The following is a 16,926-nucleotide window of genomic DNA, read 5'->3' on the forward strand; positions in this document are numbered from 1 at the left end:
TAGTGACTATCTAAAGTTCTGTATCTGTAACACAACAGACTATCTAACGTTCTGTATCTGTAACACAACAGACTATCTAACGTTCTGTATCTATAACACACCAGACTAACGTTCTGTATCTGTAACACAACAGACTAACGTTCTGTATCTATAACACAACAGACTAACATTCTGTATCTATAACACAACAGACTAACGTTCTGTATCTATAACACAACAGACTAACGTTCTGTATCTATAACACAACAGACTAACGTTCTGTATCTATAACACAACAGACTAACATTCTGTATCTATAACACAACAGACTAACGTTCTGTATCTATAACACAACAGACTAACGTTCTGTATCTATAACACAACAGACTAACGTTCTGTATCTATAACACAACAGACTATCTAACGTTCTGTATCTATAACACAACAGACTATCTAAAGTTCTGTATCTATAACACAACAGACTAAAGTTCTGTATCTATACCACAACAGACTATCTAACGTTCTGTATCTGTAACACACCAGACTTGCAGAGTCCTCGGTGGATCTCAACCTGAAGTTGATGCGCTGGAGGCTGGTACCTTCTCTGAATCTAGACAAAGTGACTTCTACTAAGTGTCTGCTGCTGGGAGCTGGTACCCTGGGCTGCAACGTAGCCAGGACTCTAATGGTGAGGACCTGCGATGTTGATGATTCAATTAGATTTCTAGATGATGAAATAGAGATCGGGGGGGTTCTACTAAGTGTCTGCTGCTGGAACATGGAACATGGAGAATATATACATTTAATATTTACATTTCAGTCAAATAGCAGACACTTATCTAGCAACACTTACTGTATATGTAGATAGACTATATAACATGTAGACTATATAACATGTAGACTATATAACATGTAGACTATATAACATGTAGACTATATAACATGTAGACTATATAACATGTAGAGAGAGACTATATAACATGTAGACTATATAACATGTAGAGAGGGACTATATAACATGTAGAGAGAGACTATATAACATGTAGAGAGACTATATAACATGTAGAGAGAGACTATATAACATGTAGAGAGAGACTATATAACATGTAGAGAGAGACTATATAACATGTAGACTATATAACATGTAGACTATATAACATGTAGACTATATAACATGTAGAGAGAGAGACTATATAACATGTAGAGAGAGACTATATAAAATGTAGAGAGAGACTATATAACATGTAGACTATATAACATGTAGACTATATAACATGTAGACTATATAACATGTAGAGAGAGAGACTATATAACATGTAGAGAGAGACTATATAACATGTAGACTATATAACATGTAGAGAGAGGCTATATAACATGTAGAGAGAGACTATATAACATGTAGAGAGAGACTATATAACATGTAGACTATATAACATGTAGAGAGAGACTATATAACATGTAGACTATATAACATGTAGAGAGAGACTATATAACATGTAGAGAGAGAGACTATATAACATGTAGAGAGAGACTATATAACATGGAGACTATATAACATGTAGAGAGAGACTATATAACATGTAGAGACTATATAACATGTAGACTATATAACATGTAGAGAGGACTATATAACATGTAGAGAGAGACTATATAACATGTAGAGAGACTATATAACATGTAGACTATATAACATGTAGAGAGATATAACATGAGACTATATAACATGTAGAGAGAGACTATATAACATGTAGACTATATAACATGTAGAGAGACTATATAACATGTAGAGAGACTATATAACATGTAGAGAGACTATATAACATGTAGAGAGAGACTATATAACATGTAGGAGAGACTATAACATGTAGGGAGAGACTATATAACATGCAGAGAGAGACTATATAACATGTAGACTATATAACATGTAGACTATATAACATGTAGAGAGAGACTATATAACATGTAGAGAGAGACTATATAACATGTAGGGAGAGACTATATAACATGCAGAGAGAGACTATATAACATGTAGAGAGAGACTATATAACATGTAGAGAGAGACTATATAACATGTAGACTATATAACATGTAGAGAGACTATATAACATGTAGAGAGAGACTATATAACATGTAGAGAGAGACTATATAACATGTAGAGAGAGACTATATAACATGTAGAGAGAGACTATATAACATGTAGAGAGAGACTATATAACATGTAGAGAGAGACTATATAACATGTAGAGAGAGACTATATAACATGTAGAGAGAGAGACTATATAACATGTAGAGAGAGACTATATAACATGTAGAGAGAGACTATATAACATGTAGAGAGAGACTATATAACATGTAGAGAGAGACTATATAACATGTAGAGAGAGACTATATAACATGTAGAGAGAGACTATATAACATGTAGAGAGACTATATAACATGTAGACTATATAACATGTAGAGAGAGACTATATAACATGTAGAGAGAGACTATATAACATGTAGAGAGAGACTATATAACATGTAGAGAGAGACTATATAACATGTAGAGAGACTATATAACATGTAGAGAGAGACTATATAACATGTAGACTATATAACATGTAGACTATATAACATGTAGAGAGACTATATAACATGTAGAGAGAGACTATATAACATGTAGACTATATAACATGTAGAGATAGACTATATAACATATAACAGAGACTATATAACATGTAGACTATATAACATGTAGACTATATAACATGTAGAGAACATGTAGACTATATAACATGTAGAGAGAGACTATATAACATGTAGAGAGAGACTATATAACATGTAGAGAGAGACTATATAACATGTAGAGAGAGACTATATAACATGTAGAGAGAGACTATATAACATGTAGAGAGAGACTATATAACATGCAGAGAGAGACTATATAACATGTAGAGAGAGACTATATAACATGTAGACTATATAACATGTAGACTATATAACATGTAGAGAGAGACTATATAACATGTAGAGAGAGACTATATAACATGTAGAGAGAGACTATATAACATGTAGACTATATAACATGTAGAGAGAGACTATATAACATGTAGAGAGAGACTATATAACATGTAGAGAGACTATATAACATGTAGAGAGAGACTATATAACATGTAGAGAGAGACTATATAACATGTAGAGAGAGACTATATAACATGTAGACTATATAACATGTAGAGAGAGACTATATAACATGTAGAGAGACTATATAACATGTAGAGAGACTATATAACATGTAGACTATATAACATGTAGAGAGAGACTATATAACATGTAGAGAGAGAGAGACTATATAACATGTAGAGAGAGACTATATAACATGCAGAGAGAGAGAGACTATATAACATGTAGAGAGGGAGAGACTATATAACATGTAGAGAGAGAGAGACTATATAACATGTAGAGAGAGAGAGACTATATAACATGTAGAGAGAGAGAGACTATATAACATGTAGAGAGAGAGAGACTATATAACATGTAGAGAGAGACTATATAACATGTAGAGAGAGACTATATACTAATGTCTCTGTCTCTGTAACATCTCTCTGTCTCTATATAACATGTTTCTCTATAACTGTCTCTCTATATAGCTCTCTCTCTGTCTCTATAACTGTCTCTCTCTCTGTCTCTATAACTGTCTCTCTCTGTCTATATAACATGTGTCTCTCTCTATAGTCTCTGTCTCTGTCTCTATAACATGTCTCTCTATAACTGTCTCTCTATATAGCATGTCTCTGACTATATAACTGTCTCTCTCTATATAACATGTCTCTCTCTGTCTCTATAACTGTCTCTCTCTGTCTGTCTCTGTCTCTATAACTGTAGAGAGAGTCTATATAACTGTGTGTGACAGTATTTACATATGAGATGAGTGAAGCAGCATGTAAACATTAGTAAAGTGGCCAGTGATTCCATGTCTATGTTCAGTACCAGTCAAATGTTTGGACACACCTACAAATTCAAGGGTTTTCCTTTAAATAGACTTTCTACATTGTAGAATAATAGTGAAGACATCAAAACTATGAAATAACACGTATGGAATCATGAAGTAACATTTACATTTAAGTCATTTAGCAGACGCTCTTATAACAGAGCGACTATATAAATTGGACCAAAAATGTGTTAAATAAAATATATTTTGATTTGTTTTTGGGATTCTTAAATGTAGAGACTATATGCCTTGATGACAGCTTTGCACACTCTTGGCATTCTATCAACCAGCTTCATGATGTAGTCATCTGGAATGCTTTTCAATTAACAGGTGTACCTTCTATAAAGTTCATTTGTAGAATTTCTTTCTAACAATGTGTTTGAGCCAATAACATGTGACAAGGTAGGGGTGGTATAACAGAAGATGTCCATATTTGTAAAAGACCAAGTCCATATTATGGCAAGAACAACTCAAATAAGCAAAGAGAAATGACATTACTTTAAGACGTGAAGGTCAGTCAATGACTAAAATGTCAAGAACTATATAACATCTTCAAGTGTAGTCTCATAAAAGCACTGTGATGAAACTGGCTCATGTCCTTGTTCGTGAGTGTCTCACCAATCCATAGAGGAGTCATAATAGTTTTGTAACTCTTGGATCGGGGAGAGACGTTATCTCTTGCTTAAATTGATGGATGTTTTAATGGGGATTTTTTGTTTATTATGCTGATAAGATTGACCTACCTGTTAATTTGATTTTCACGGAGACGCGGAGAGATTCTAGGTCAAGGGTTAACATCACAAACAGCAAAACAGTTAGCAAATATGTATGTTATTGTGTTCTGCAGAGCTGGGGAGAGATGTTATTGTGTTCTCTACAGAGATGGGGAGAGATGTTATTGTGTTCTACAGAGCTGGGGAGAGATGTTATTGTGTTCTACGGGGATGGGGAGAGATGTTATTGTGTTATTGTGTTCTACGGGGATGGGGAGAGATGTTATTGTGTTATTGTGCTCTACAGAGACGGGGAGAGATGTTATTGTGTTTCTACAGAGCTGGGGAGAGATGTTATCTTGTTATTGTGTTCTACGGGATGGGGAGAGATGTTATCTTGTTATTGTGTTCTACGGGGATGGGGAGAGATGTTATTTGTTATTGTGTTCTACGGGGACGGGGAGAGATGTTATTGTTATTGTGTCTACGGGATGGGGAGAGATGTTATTGTGTTCTACGGGGACGGGGAGAGTTATGTTATTGTGTTCTACGGGGATGGGGAGAGATGTTATTGTGTTCTACGGGATGGGGAGATGTTATTGTGTTCTACGGGGATGGGGAGATGTTATTGTGTTCTACAGGGATGGGGAGAGATGTTATTGTGTTCTACAGGGATGGGGAGAGATGTTATCTTGTTATTGTGTTCTACAGGGATGGGGAGATGATCTTGTTATTGTGTTCTACGGGGATGGGGAGAGATGTGTTATTGTGTTCTACGGGGATGGGGAGAGATGTTATTGTGTTCTACAGGGATGGGGAGATGTTATTGTGTTATACAGGGATGGGGATAGATGTGATCTTGTTATTGTGTTCTACGGGGATGGGGAGAGATGTTATCTTGTTATTGTGTTCTACGGGGATGGGGAGAGATGTTATCTTGTTATTGTGTTCTACGGGGATGGGGAGAGATGTTATCTTGTTATTGTGTTCTACGGGGATGGGGAGAGATGTTATCTTGTTATTGTGTTCTACAGGGATGGGGAGAGATGTTATCTTGTTATTGTGTTCTACAGGGATGGGGAGAGATGTTATCTTGTTATTGTGTTCTACAGGGATGGGGAGATGTTATTGTGTTCTACAGGGATGGGGAGATGTTATTGTGTTCTACAGGGATGGGGAGAGATGTTATTGTGTTCTACAGGGATGGGGAGATGTTATTGTGTTCTACAGGGACGGGGAGAGATGTTATTGTGTTCTACAGGGATGGGGATAGATGTGATCTTGTTATTGTGTTCTACAGGGACGGGGAGAGATGTTATTGTGTTATACGGGGACGGGGAGAGATGTTATTGTGTTCTACAGGGATGGGGATAGATGTGATCTTGTTATTGTGTTCTACAGGGATGGGGAGATGTTATTGTGTTCTACAGGGATGGGGATAGATGTGATCTTGTTATTGTGTTCTACAGGGATGGGGAGAGATGTTATTGTGTTCTACAGGGATGGGGAGAGATGTTATCTTGTTATTGTGTTCTACAGGGATGGGGAGAGATGTTATTGTGTTCTACAGGGATGGGGAGAGATGTGATCTTGTTATTGTGCTCTGCAGGGATGGGGAGAGATGTTATCTTGTTGTTGTGCTCTGCAGGGATGGGGAGAGATGTTATCTTGTTGTTGTGTTCTACATGGATGGGGAGAGATGTGATCTTGTTATTGTGTTCTACAGGGATGGGGAGTGAGACACATCACGTTTGTGGACAACTCTAAGATCTCTTACTCCAACCCAGTCAGACAACCGCTGTATGAGTTTGAAGACTGTCTGGGAGGAGGCAAGTCCAAGGCCCTCGCTGCCGTCGACAGACTGGGCAAGATCTTCCCTGGAGTGGTGAGTTCCTGACCTATGACCTCTAACCCTAACCCCTGACCTCTCAACCCATCTCTAACCCTCTATCTCAATAGCACCACTTACCCTAACATGGTGAGGCGTTTTCGCCACAGACAACACCCAGTTTCAGTCTTCTCTTTCTGCTCGGGGTCCACAGTCGGCACACAGTTTCAGTCTTTATGCTCGGGGTCCACAGACAGCACACAGTTTCAGTGTTTAGGCCAACGATGAGTACCTCCTATTTACAGAATACCGTCCGAGGGGGAGATTTTTATGTGCAATTTCCAGCCGTTCGTCATAAAATAATTAGACCGCCCACAATTCTTCATCATCGTTACACTGTGGTTCTAAATTCAATCACCCTCCTCATTTCAGTTGTCATATGATATCTGTTTTCTATTGCTCATTGCTCATTCACTCATTCATCCAGTGAGAGAGACTGGGTACCATCGCTCCTTCGGCACGTGTCTATTTGATGATTATTTAACCTTTTCATTTAACCAGGCAAGTCAGTTAAGGACCCGTTCTTATTTACAATGACGGCCTACCTGGGAACAGTGGGTTTAACTGCCTTGTTCAGGGGGGAGAAAGACAGATGTTTACCTTGTCAGCTCTGGGATTCGATCTAGCAACCTTTCGGGTTACTGGCCCAACGCTCTAACTAGGATACCTGCCATCTTGACCCCTTAAGTTGCTGATAGAAACAGGATCTACATACTTTTTTTGTTTTTGTGTTTTTAAAATTCGGACTGATCAATGTAAAAATGTAAATATTCTTGAAAAGTCATGGAAGGAGGAGGGTGTGATTTTTTTTTTGGGGGGGCAGATAGTAAATAAAAACAAGACTCAAAACATCAGTAGCCGTTGGCCTATGGAGCTTCGTGGGTCAACTGGTTCAATGGGATGACGAGAAACTACACATTTAGTTTTGTACTGAACAAAAATACGAGAGAAACATGCAGCAATTTCAACGATTTACTGAGTTACAGCTCACGTAAAGAAATCAGATCATTAAAATATATCTAATCTATAGATTTCACATGACTGGGAATAGATACCTTTTTTAAATTATCTGATTTAAATAAAATAAACCTTAAAACATTTTATTTTTTTAAAGGTAGAGGTGTGGATCAGAACCAGTCAGTATCTGGTGTGACCACCGTTTGCCTCAAGCAGCGTGACACATCTCCTTCACATAGAGTTGACCAGGCTGTTGACTGTGGAACGTTGTCCCCACTCCTCTTCAATGGCTGTGCAAAGTCAAATCACATCAGTCACATGCGCCTAATAGAACAGGTGTAAGACCTTACAGTGACATGCTTACTTACGAGCCCTTAACCAACAATGCAGTTTTAAAAAACCTGGATAAGAATAAGAGATAAAAGTAACAAGTAATTAAAGAGCAGCAGTAAAATAACAATATATACAGGGGTGTGTGGAGGTTATATACAGGGTATTATGGTACAGAGTCAATGTGGAGGCTATATACAGGGTATTACGGTACAGAGTCAATGTGGAGGTTATATACAGGGGGTACGGTACAGAGTCAATGTGGAGACTATATACAGGGTGTTATGGTACAGAGTCAATGTGGAGACTATATACAGGGTGTTATGGTACAGAGTCAATGTGGAGACTATATACAGGGGGTACCAGTACAGAGTCAATGTGGAGGCTATATACAGGGGGTATGGAGACTATATACAGGGTGTTACAGAGTCAATGTGGAGGCTATATACAGGGTATTACGGTACAGAGTCAATGTGGAGGCTATATACAGGGTATTACGGTACAGAGTCAATGTGGAGGTTATATACAGGGGGTATCGGTACAGAGTCAATGTGGAGGTTATATACAGGGTATTACGGTACAGAGTCAATGTGGAGGTTATATACAGGGGGTATCGGTACAGAGTCCATGTGGAGGCTATATACAGGGTATTACGGTACAGAGTCAATGTGGAGGTTATATACAGGGGGTATTGGTACAGAGTCAATGTGGAGGTTATATACAGGGTATTACGGTACAGAGTCAATGTGGAGACTATATACAGGGGGTATCGGTACAGAGTCAATGTGGAGGCTGTGCAATTTCTTCTGGCCAGACCAGAAACGCAGGCAGACGTTGATCCCAACGTCATCAATTATACACACACACACACACACACACACACACACACACACACACACACACACACACACACACACACACACACACACACACACACGGTTCCATCATGACCAGAACACAAACAGGCCACCAGTCTCTCCCAGCCTTCTCTCATCACCACTGACCATGGGCAGAACACACACACACACACACACACACACACATCAGATGAGGATGTGACTGGTGATTAGGACACCATCATTAGAATATTACAACACCACACACACACACACACACATCAGATGAGGATGTGACTGGTGATTAGGACACCATCATTAGAATATTACAACACCCACTCAGATGGAATCTGCTTTGTGTTAAAGGCCCCCTACAGATGGAATCTGCTTTGTGTTAAAGGCCCCCTACAGATGGAATCTGCTTTGTGTTAAAGGCCCCCTACAGATGGAATCTGCTTTGTGTTAAAGGCCCCCTACAGATGGAATCTGCTTTGTGTTAAAGGCCCCTACAGATGGAATCTGCTTTGTGTTAAAGGCCCCTACAGATGGAATCTGCTTTGTGTTAAAGGCTCCTACAGATGGAATCTGCTTTGTGTTAAAGGCTCCTACAGATGGAATCTGCTTTGTGTTAAAGGCCCCCTACAGATGGAATCTGCTTTGTGTTAAAGGCCCCTACAGATGGAATCTGCTTTGTGTTAGATGGAATCTGCTTTGTGTTAAAGGCTCCTACAGATGGAATCTGCTTTGTGTTAAAGGCTCCTACAGATGGAATCTGCTTTGTGTTAAAGGCTCCTACAGATGGAATCTGCTTTGTGTTAAAGGCTCCTACAGATGGAATCTGCTTTGTGTTAAAGGCTCCTACAGATGGAATCTGCTTTGTGTTAAAGGCCCCCTACAGATGGAATCTGCTTTGTGTTAACTTCTAACTTCTAAAAGTCTAAGCCCTCGGGGGGGCGGGGGTCCTTTTGGTATCCCACTTTTTAAATTTAATTTGGCCTTTACTGCTATCGCCCGTGGAAACGCAATGAATAACACCTTCATAAAAGGCACAAAAAGACAGTAACAAAATAACTAAGGTTTTGAAGTGTCGGTCCTAAATACGACTGACCCCGTCTGGTCCACAGGCTGTTGTTCGACCAATATTTGTTTTTGTCGAGCAATGGCAAATATACTGTGTGTGTGTATATATATATGTATATATATATATATATATATATATATATCTTTTTTTTTTAAATGATGGCACACGAGACACCTGTCTGATTCACGCCTGTCTCAGTGGACTGATCCATTATAGAGGTCTGTCTCAGTGGACTGATCCATTATAGAGGTCTGTCTCAGTGGACTGATCTATTGTAGAGGTCTGTCTCAGTGGACTGATCCATTGTAGAGGTCTGTCTCAGTGGACTGATCCATTGTAGAGGTCTGTCTCAGTGGACTGATCCATTGTAGAGGTCTGTCTCAGTGGACTGATCCATTGTAGAGGTCTGTCTCAGTGGACTGATCCATTGTAGAGGTCTGTCTCAGTGGACTGATCCATTGTAGAGGTCTGTCTCAGTGGACTGATCCATTGTAGAGGTCTGTCTGAGTGGACTGATCCATTGTAGAGGTCTGTCTGAGTGGACTGATCCATTGTAGAGGTCTGTCTCAGTTAGGGAACGCCTACTCTAACGCCTACTCCTAAACAACACATTTAAAAAAAACTTTGGCAAAGGGTAATGTCTACAAAACTTAGTCCACTCAGTTTGTAAGATTCTAGTTTTGGGGACAAAATAAAACTGCATTGAGATCAAATATTCCATCGATGAGAAAATAAGCAGAATGTCGGCCATAATCTATCTCCATCTTCTCCCGCTGCCTGCCACTGGGCTTCCCTCTCATCACCATATTTGGTAGTGAGTGGAAATTCCCAACCGGACGCTTCACATTTATACACATCTTGGAAAAACATTTGGATCTTTGCTCATATTTGATGTATTTTAGCAATTCGTATGATACGTTACAAGTTGGTGAGTGCTTAAGATCCCGGACCGCGTCTTTAACAAAATGGGTATTATATCCTATGGTAACCTGGGGTAACCGGAAGGTTGCAAGTTCATATCCCCTAGCTGACAAGGTACAAATCTGTCGTTCTGCCCCTGAACAGGCAGTTAACCCACTGTTCCTAAGCTGTCATTGTAAAATAAGAATTTGTTCTTAACTGACTTGCCTCGTTAAATAAAGGTAAAAAATTATAAAATGATGTCTGTGTGCGTGGAAGCTCATACCATGAGCATCTCTATGCCAGTCAACCCGTGTGATCTCTTTTGTGTTGGCTAAACCTGATGATATTGTCCCTTTTTTATAGAATGCAGAGGGACACGTGATGAGCATCCCTATGCCAGGCCACCCGGTCAACTTCTCTGAGGCGACCATGTCTCAGGCCCGGCAGGACGTTGAACACCTGGAGAAACTGATCTCGGAGCATGACGTCGTCTTCCTGTTGATGGACACCCGGGAGAGTCGATGGCTGCCGACTGTTATAGCTGCCAGCAATAGGAAGGTAAGGGGGGTGGAGAGAGGGTACATGCATCAGGTCTCTACTTCGCCGGTAGAGATAGGGTACATGCATCAGGTCTCTACTTCGCCGGTAGAGAGAGGGTACATGCATCAGGTCTCTACTTCGCCGGTAGAGAGAGGGTACATGCATCAGGTCTCTACTTCGCTGGTAGAGAGAGGGTACATGCATCAGGTCTCTACTTCGCTGGTAGATTGAGGGTACATGCATCAGGTCTCTACTTCGCCGGTAGAGAGATGCATCGGGTAGAGAGGGTGGGATCAGGCGACAGGTACTAAATGACATCCTATATAGTGAACTACAAGCCTTAGGGGCCCTGGTCACAAGTAGTGCATTATATAGGGCTCTGGTCTAAAGTAGTGCACTATATAGGGCTCTGGTCTAAAGTAGTGCACTATATAGGGCCCTGGTCTAAAGTAGTGCACTATATAGGGCCCTGGTCTAAAGTAGTGCACTATATAGGGCCCTGGTCTAAAGTAGTGCACTATATAGGGCTCTGGTCTAAAGTAGTGCACTATATAGGGCTCTGGTCTAAAGTAGTGCACTATATAGGGCTCTGGTCTAAAGTAGTGCACTATATAGGGCCCTGGTCTAAAGTAGTGCACTATATAGGGCTCTGGTCTAAAGTAGTGCACTATATAGGGCTCTGGTCTAAAGTAGTGCACTATATAGGGCTCTGGTCTAAAGTAGTGCACTATATAGGGCTCTGGTCTAAAGTAGTGCACTATATATAGGGCTCTGGTCTAAAGTAGTGCTCTATATATAGGGCTCTGGTCTAAAGTAGTACACTATATAGGGAATAGGGCCCTGGTCTAAAGTAGTACACTATATAGGGCCCTGGTCTAAAGTAGTGCACTATATAGGGCTCTGGTCTAAACTAGTGCTGTATATATAGGGCTCTGGTCTAAAGTAGTGCACTATATAGGGCTCTGGTCTAAAGTAGTACACTATATAGGGAATAGGGCCCTGGTCTAAAGTAGTGCACTATATAGGGCTCTGGTCTAAAGTAGTGTTCTATATATAGGGCTCTGGTCTAAAGTAGTGCACTATATAGGGTCCTGGTCTAAAGTAGTGCACTATGTAGGGAATAGCGTATAGGGAATATACTGTAGGTAATAGGGTAGCATTTGGGACACAGTCTGTATCCTTAATGGTTTGGCGTATAATAGTCAGTAACAGCATATTGAACTCAACCCAGTGACTTACAATCGTCAACATAATGAAAGTGAGATTGTTTTGCTAGTATATATGTGTTTAGCTTGGGGGGAGAGGTCATTTAATGTTATCCTCCCTCCCTCCCTATCCAGTTGGTAGTGAATTCTGCCCTGGGCTTTGACACCTTCGTGGTGATGAGACACGGTCTGAAGAAACCTAAACCCTGTGGACCAGGAGACTCCTCCGACCCTTCCTCTTCCTCCTCCGCCTCATCCTCTTCCTCCACGCCGGCCGAGCCCGCCCAGCTCCCAGCAGCCTCTCTGTTCTCCAACATCCCCGGACACCGCCTCGGATGCTACTTCTGTAACGACGTTGTCGCCCCCGGAGACGTAAGACGCCATGTTGTTGTTGTTGTTGTTGTTGTTGTTGCCCACGGAGATGTGAGAGAGCCTTTCACATTCAAATTCAAAAAAGCTATTATTTATTTATTTATTTATTATTGTGTATCAAATGAAAAATGATCTTTGTTAATAATTAACACAGTAACACGAGACAAAAAAGGTTCAACTGGACCTCTGTTGATGTTGTTGTTTGTTGATGATGTTGTTTGTATCAGTCCACCAGACCCTGGACCTCTGTTGATGTTGTTGTTTGTTGATGTTGTTGTTTGTATCAGTCCACCAGACCCTGGACCTCTTGTTGTTGTTGATGTTGTTGTTTGTATCAGTCCACCAGACCCTGGACCTCTTGTTGTTGTTGATGTTGATGTTTGTATCAGTCCACCAGAGACCGGACCCTGGACCTCTTGTTGTTGTTGATGTTGATGTTTGTATCAGTCCACCAGAGACCGGACCCTGGACCTCTTGTTGTTGTTGATGTTGTTGTTGTTTGTATCAGTCCACCAGAGACCGGACCCTGGACATCTTGTTGTTGATGTTGTTTGTATCAGTCCACCAGAGACCAGACCCTGGACCTGTTGTTGTTGTTTGTATCAGTCCACCAGAGACCGGACCCTGGACCTCTTGTTGTTGTTGATGTTGTTGTTGTTTGTATCAGTCCACCAGAGACCAGACCCTGGACCTCTTGTTGTTGTTGATGTTGTTGTTGTTTGTATCAGTCCACCAGAGACCGGACCCTGGACCAGCAGTGTACAGTTAGTCGTCCAGGCCTGGCCATGATAGCAGGAGCCCTGGCTGTGGAACTCATGGTGTCCATACTACAGCATACTGAAGGGTATGGACTATAGATATACATATCTTTACACAGATACGTGATTTTGACTGTCATGTTTATATTGAATGTCATCCAAGCTAGTTGATTGGTCTGGCAGGTGAATAATTGGAACGTTTCAATAAGTAATGTTATTGATGGTGTTGTGAAAGATGTCTTCATTATGGGTCATTTCCAGGGTTTGGGGGTCATTTCCAGGGGTTGGGGTCATTTCCAGGGGTTGGGGTCATTTCCAGGGGTTGGGGTCATTTCCAGGGGTTGGAGTCATTTCCAGGGGTTGGAGTCATTTCCAGGGGTTGGAGTCATTTCCAGGGGTTGGAGTCATTTCCAGGGGTTGGGGTCATTTCCAGGGGTTGGGGTCATTTCCAGGGGTTGGGGTCATTTCCAGGGGTTGGGGTCATTTCCAGGGGTTGGGGTCATTTCCAGGGGTTGGGGTCATTTCCAGGGGTTGGGGTCATTTCCAGGGGTCATTTCCAGGGGTCATTTCCAGGGGTCATTTCCAGGGGTCATTTCCAGGGGTCATTTCCAGGGGTCATTTCGTCGGGGGTCATTTCCATTTGTATTTCCAGTCAATTCAATAAGTAAACCCTATTCCAATTCCAAATGTTCCTAATTGAAAAACATTGAAGATCATTTTAATTAATTTCTGTGTACTTTTCTGAATTGACTGGAACCTCAACCCTGTTCATTTCCAGTGGTGGAACAAGCACCCGACCTGTACCCGACCTGTACCCGACCTGTACCCGACCTGTACCCGACCTGTACCCGACCTGTACCCGACCTGTACCCGTTTGTCAATCTTGAGTAAAAGTAAAGATCCCTTTAATAGAAAGTGACTCTAGTAAAAGTGAAAGTCACCCAGTAAATTAAAACTAGAGTAAACGTCTAAAAGCATTTGGTTTTAAATATACTTAAGTATCAAAAGTAAAATTATGAGTAATTTAAAATTCTTTATATTTTTAAGCAAACCAGATGGCACCATTTTGTGTGTGTGTGCTCGCTCCTGTGTGTAGTCAGTCTGAATAGGCCTCTCTGGCCTAGATAATAGCTATTGAGATGGATTACGCTGCTAGAGGAGAGGAGAAAAGGCCGAGGGAGGAGAGGCAGAGAGGAGAACAAAGGCTTTGTCCCAAAAGACACCTTATTATTCCCTAATATAGTGCATTACATTAGACCAGAGCCCTATGGGTAGTGCTCTACTTTAGACCAGAGCCCTATGGGGTAGTGCACTACTTTAGACCAGAGCCCTGTGGGGGTAGTGCACTACTTTAGACCAGAGCCCTATGGGGTAGTGCACTACTGTAGACCAGAGCCCTATGGGGTAGTGCACTACTTTAGACCAGAGCCCTATGGGTAGTGCACTACTTTAGACCAGAGCCCTATGGGGTAGTGTCTGTAGTAGTAGTCTGTGTCCCAGTGTTACTGTAGTCTGTCTCCCAGTGTTACTGTAGTCTGTCTCCCGGTGTTACTGTAGTCTGTCTCCCGGTGTTACTGTAGTCTGTCTCCCGGTGTTACTGTAGTCTGTCTCCCGGTGTTACTGTAGTCTGTGTCCCGGTGTTACTGTAGTCTGTGTCCCGGTGTTACTGTAGTCTGTGTCCCGGTGTTACTGTAGTCTGTGTCCCGGTGTTACTGTAGTCTGTGTCCCGGTGTTACTGTAGTCTGTGTCCCGGTGTTACTGTAGTCTGTGTCCCGGTGTTACTGTAGTCTGTGTCCCGGTGTTACTGTAGTCTGTCTCCCGGTGTTACTGTAGTCTGTCTCCCGGTGTTACTGTAGTCTGTGTCCCGGTGTTACTGTAGTCTGTGTCCCGGTGTTACTGTAGTCTGTGTCCCGGTGTTACTGTAGTCTGTGTCCCGGTGTTACTGTAGTCTGTGTCCCGGTGTTACTGTAGTCTGTCTCCCGGTGTTACTGTAGTCTGTCTCCCGGTGTTACTGTAGTCTGTCTCCCGGTGTTACTGTAGTCTGTGTCCCGGTGTTACTGTAGTCTGTGTCCCGGTGTTACTGTAGTCTGTGTCCCGGTGTTACTGTAGTCTGTCCCGGTGTTACTGTAGTCTGTGTCCCGGTGTTACTGTGTCCCGGTGTTACTGTGTCCCGGTGTTACTGTGTCCCGGTGTTACTGTGTCCCGGTGTTACTGTGTCCCGGTGTTACTGTGTCCCGGTGTTACTGTGTCCCGGTGTTACTGTGTCCCGGTGTTACTGTGTCCCGGTGTTACTGTGTCCCGGTGTTACTGTGTCCCGGTGTTACTGTGTCCCGGTGTTACTGTGTCCCGGTGTTACTGTAGTCTGTGTCCCGGTGTTACTGTAGTCTGTTGATTGAGTCTTTCAGATGCCTCCTGCATGTGGTAAAACAGCACTTCAGACAAGTGTTCCACGAGCAACAAACTAGTTTTGTTCATTAGAAATATAATATATAAAAACATCAATAATACATTAGTTACAATAAGGTCATACTGAATTACATTTAAAGCATAATTTTTCATTAAGAGCCACTTAATCACAGAGAATTCACAAAATAATGTTTTATAACTAACTATTAGAGTGACTGGGATGGAGGGGTGACGGAGAGGCAGGGGTGACGGAGAGGCAGGGGTGACGGAGAGGCAGGGGTGACGGAGAGGCAGGGGTGACGGAGAGGCAGGGGTGACGGAGAGGCAGGGGTGACGGAGAGGCAGGGGTGACGGAGAGGCAGGGGTGACGGAGAGGCAGGGGTGACGGAGAGGCAGGGGTGACGGAGAGGCAGGGGTGACGGAGAGGCAGGGGTGACGGAGAGGCAGGGGTGACGGAGAGGCAGGGGTGACGGAGAGGCAGGGGTGACGGAGAGGCAGGGGTGACGGAGAGGCAGGGGTGACGGAGAGGCATTTGAGTGGCTCGTAAAGGGGAAAACATAGATTTAGACAGATTTTAAACATCATTATCCGCAGTAGCCTCTTCTCTACATACTTGTATGTTATCCTATCTAGTCATTCTGATGGCTAGAATCTGGTCCCGTGTTACTGTGTCTGGTGAGCCCTGTGCTGTGTCCCGTGAGACTCCCGTAGACAGCTCATATTTAGTTCTGTCTGTACTGACCCTGTCTGTGTGTCTCTCTCTCTCTGTTACTGTGTCCCTCTGTCTGTGTCCCTGTTACTGTGTCCCTGTTACTGTGTCCCTCCATCTCTCTCCCGGTGTTACTGTGTCCATGTTACTGTCTCTTACATCTGTCCCTCTGTTACTGTCCATCTGTTACTGTGTCCCATCTCGTGTCTCTCTCTCCATCTCTCTCTCCCTGTTACTGTGTCCATCTCGCTCTCTGTTACTGTGTCTCGCTCTTACTGT

At 42.1% G+C, this 16,926-nt stretch overlaps 1 protein-coding gene across 3 annotated transcripts in view; it reads left to right on the forward strand.

The window, feature by feature from the left end:
* The window catches only part of atg7 (ATG7 autophagy related 7 homolog (S. cerevisiae)), a 107,266-nt gene that overhangs the window by 31,501 nt on the left and 58,839 nt on the right, over positions 1-16,926 (forward strand). For all 3 annotated transcript variants that reach the window (XM_046338791.1, XM_046338780.1, XM_046338783.1), the window contains exons 11-15: positions 523-667; positions 6,389-6,547; positions 11,021-11,215; positions 12,538-12,774; positions 13,503-13,618. In XM_046338791.1, coding sequence (XP_046194747.1) covers positions 523-667; positions 6,389-6,547; positions 11,021-11,215; positions 12,538-12,774; positions 13,503-13,618 — 852 coding nt within the window. The remainder of the gene's footprint in view (positions 1-522; positions 668-6,388; positions 6,548-11,020; positions 11,216-12,537; positions 12,775-13,502; positions 13,619-16,926) is intronic.

The sequence above is a fragment of the Oncorhynchus gorbuscha genome, linkage group LG03 (assembly GCF_021184085.1).
Source record: "Oncorhynchus gorbuscha isolate QuinsamMale2020 ecotype Even-year linkage group LG03, OgorEven_v1.0, whole genome shotgun sequence".
Taxonomy (NCBI): domain Eukaryota; kingdom Metazoa; phylum Chordata; class Actinopteri; order Salmoniformes; family Salmonidae; genus Oncorhynchus; species Oncorhynchus gorbuscha.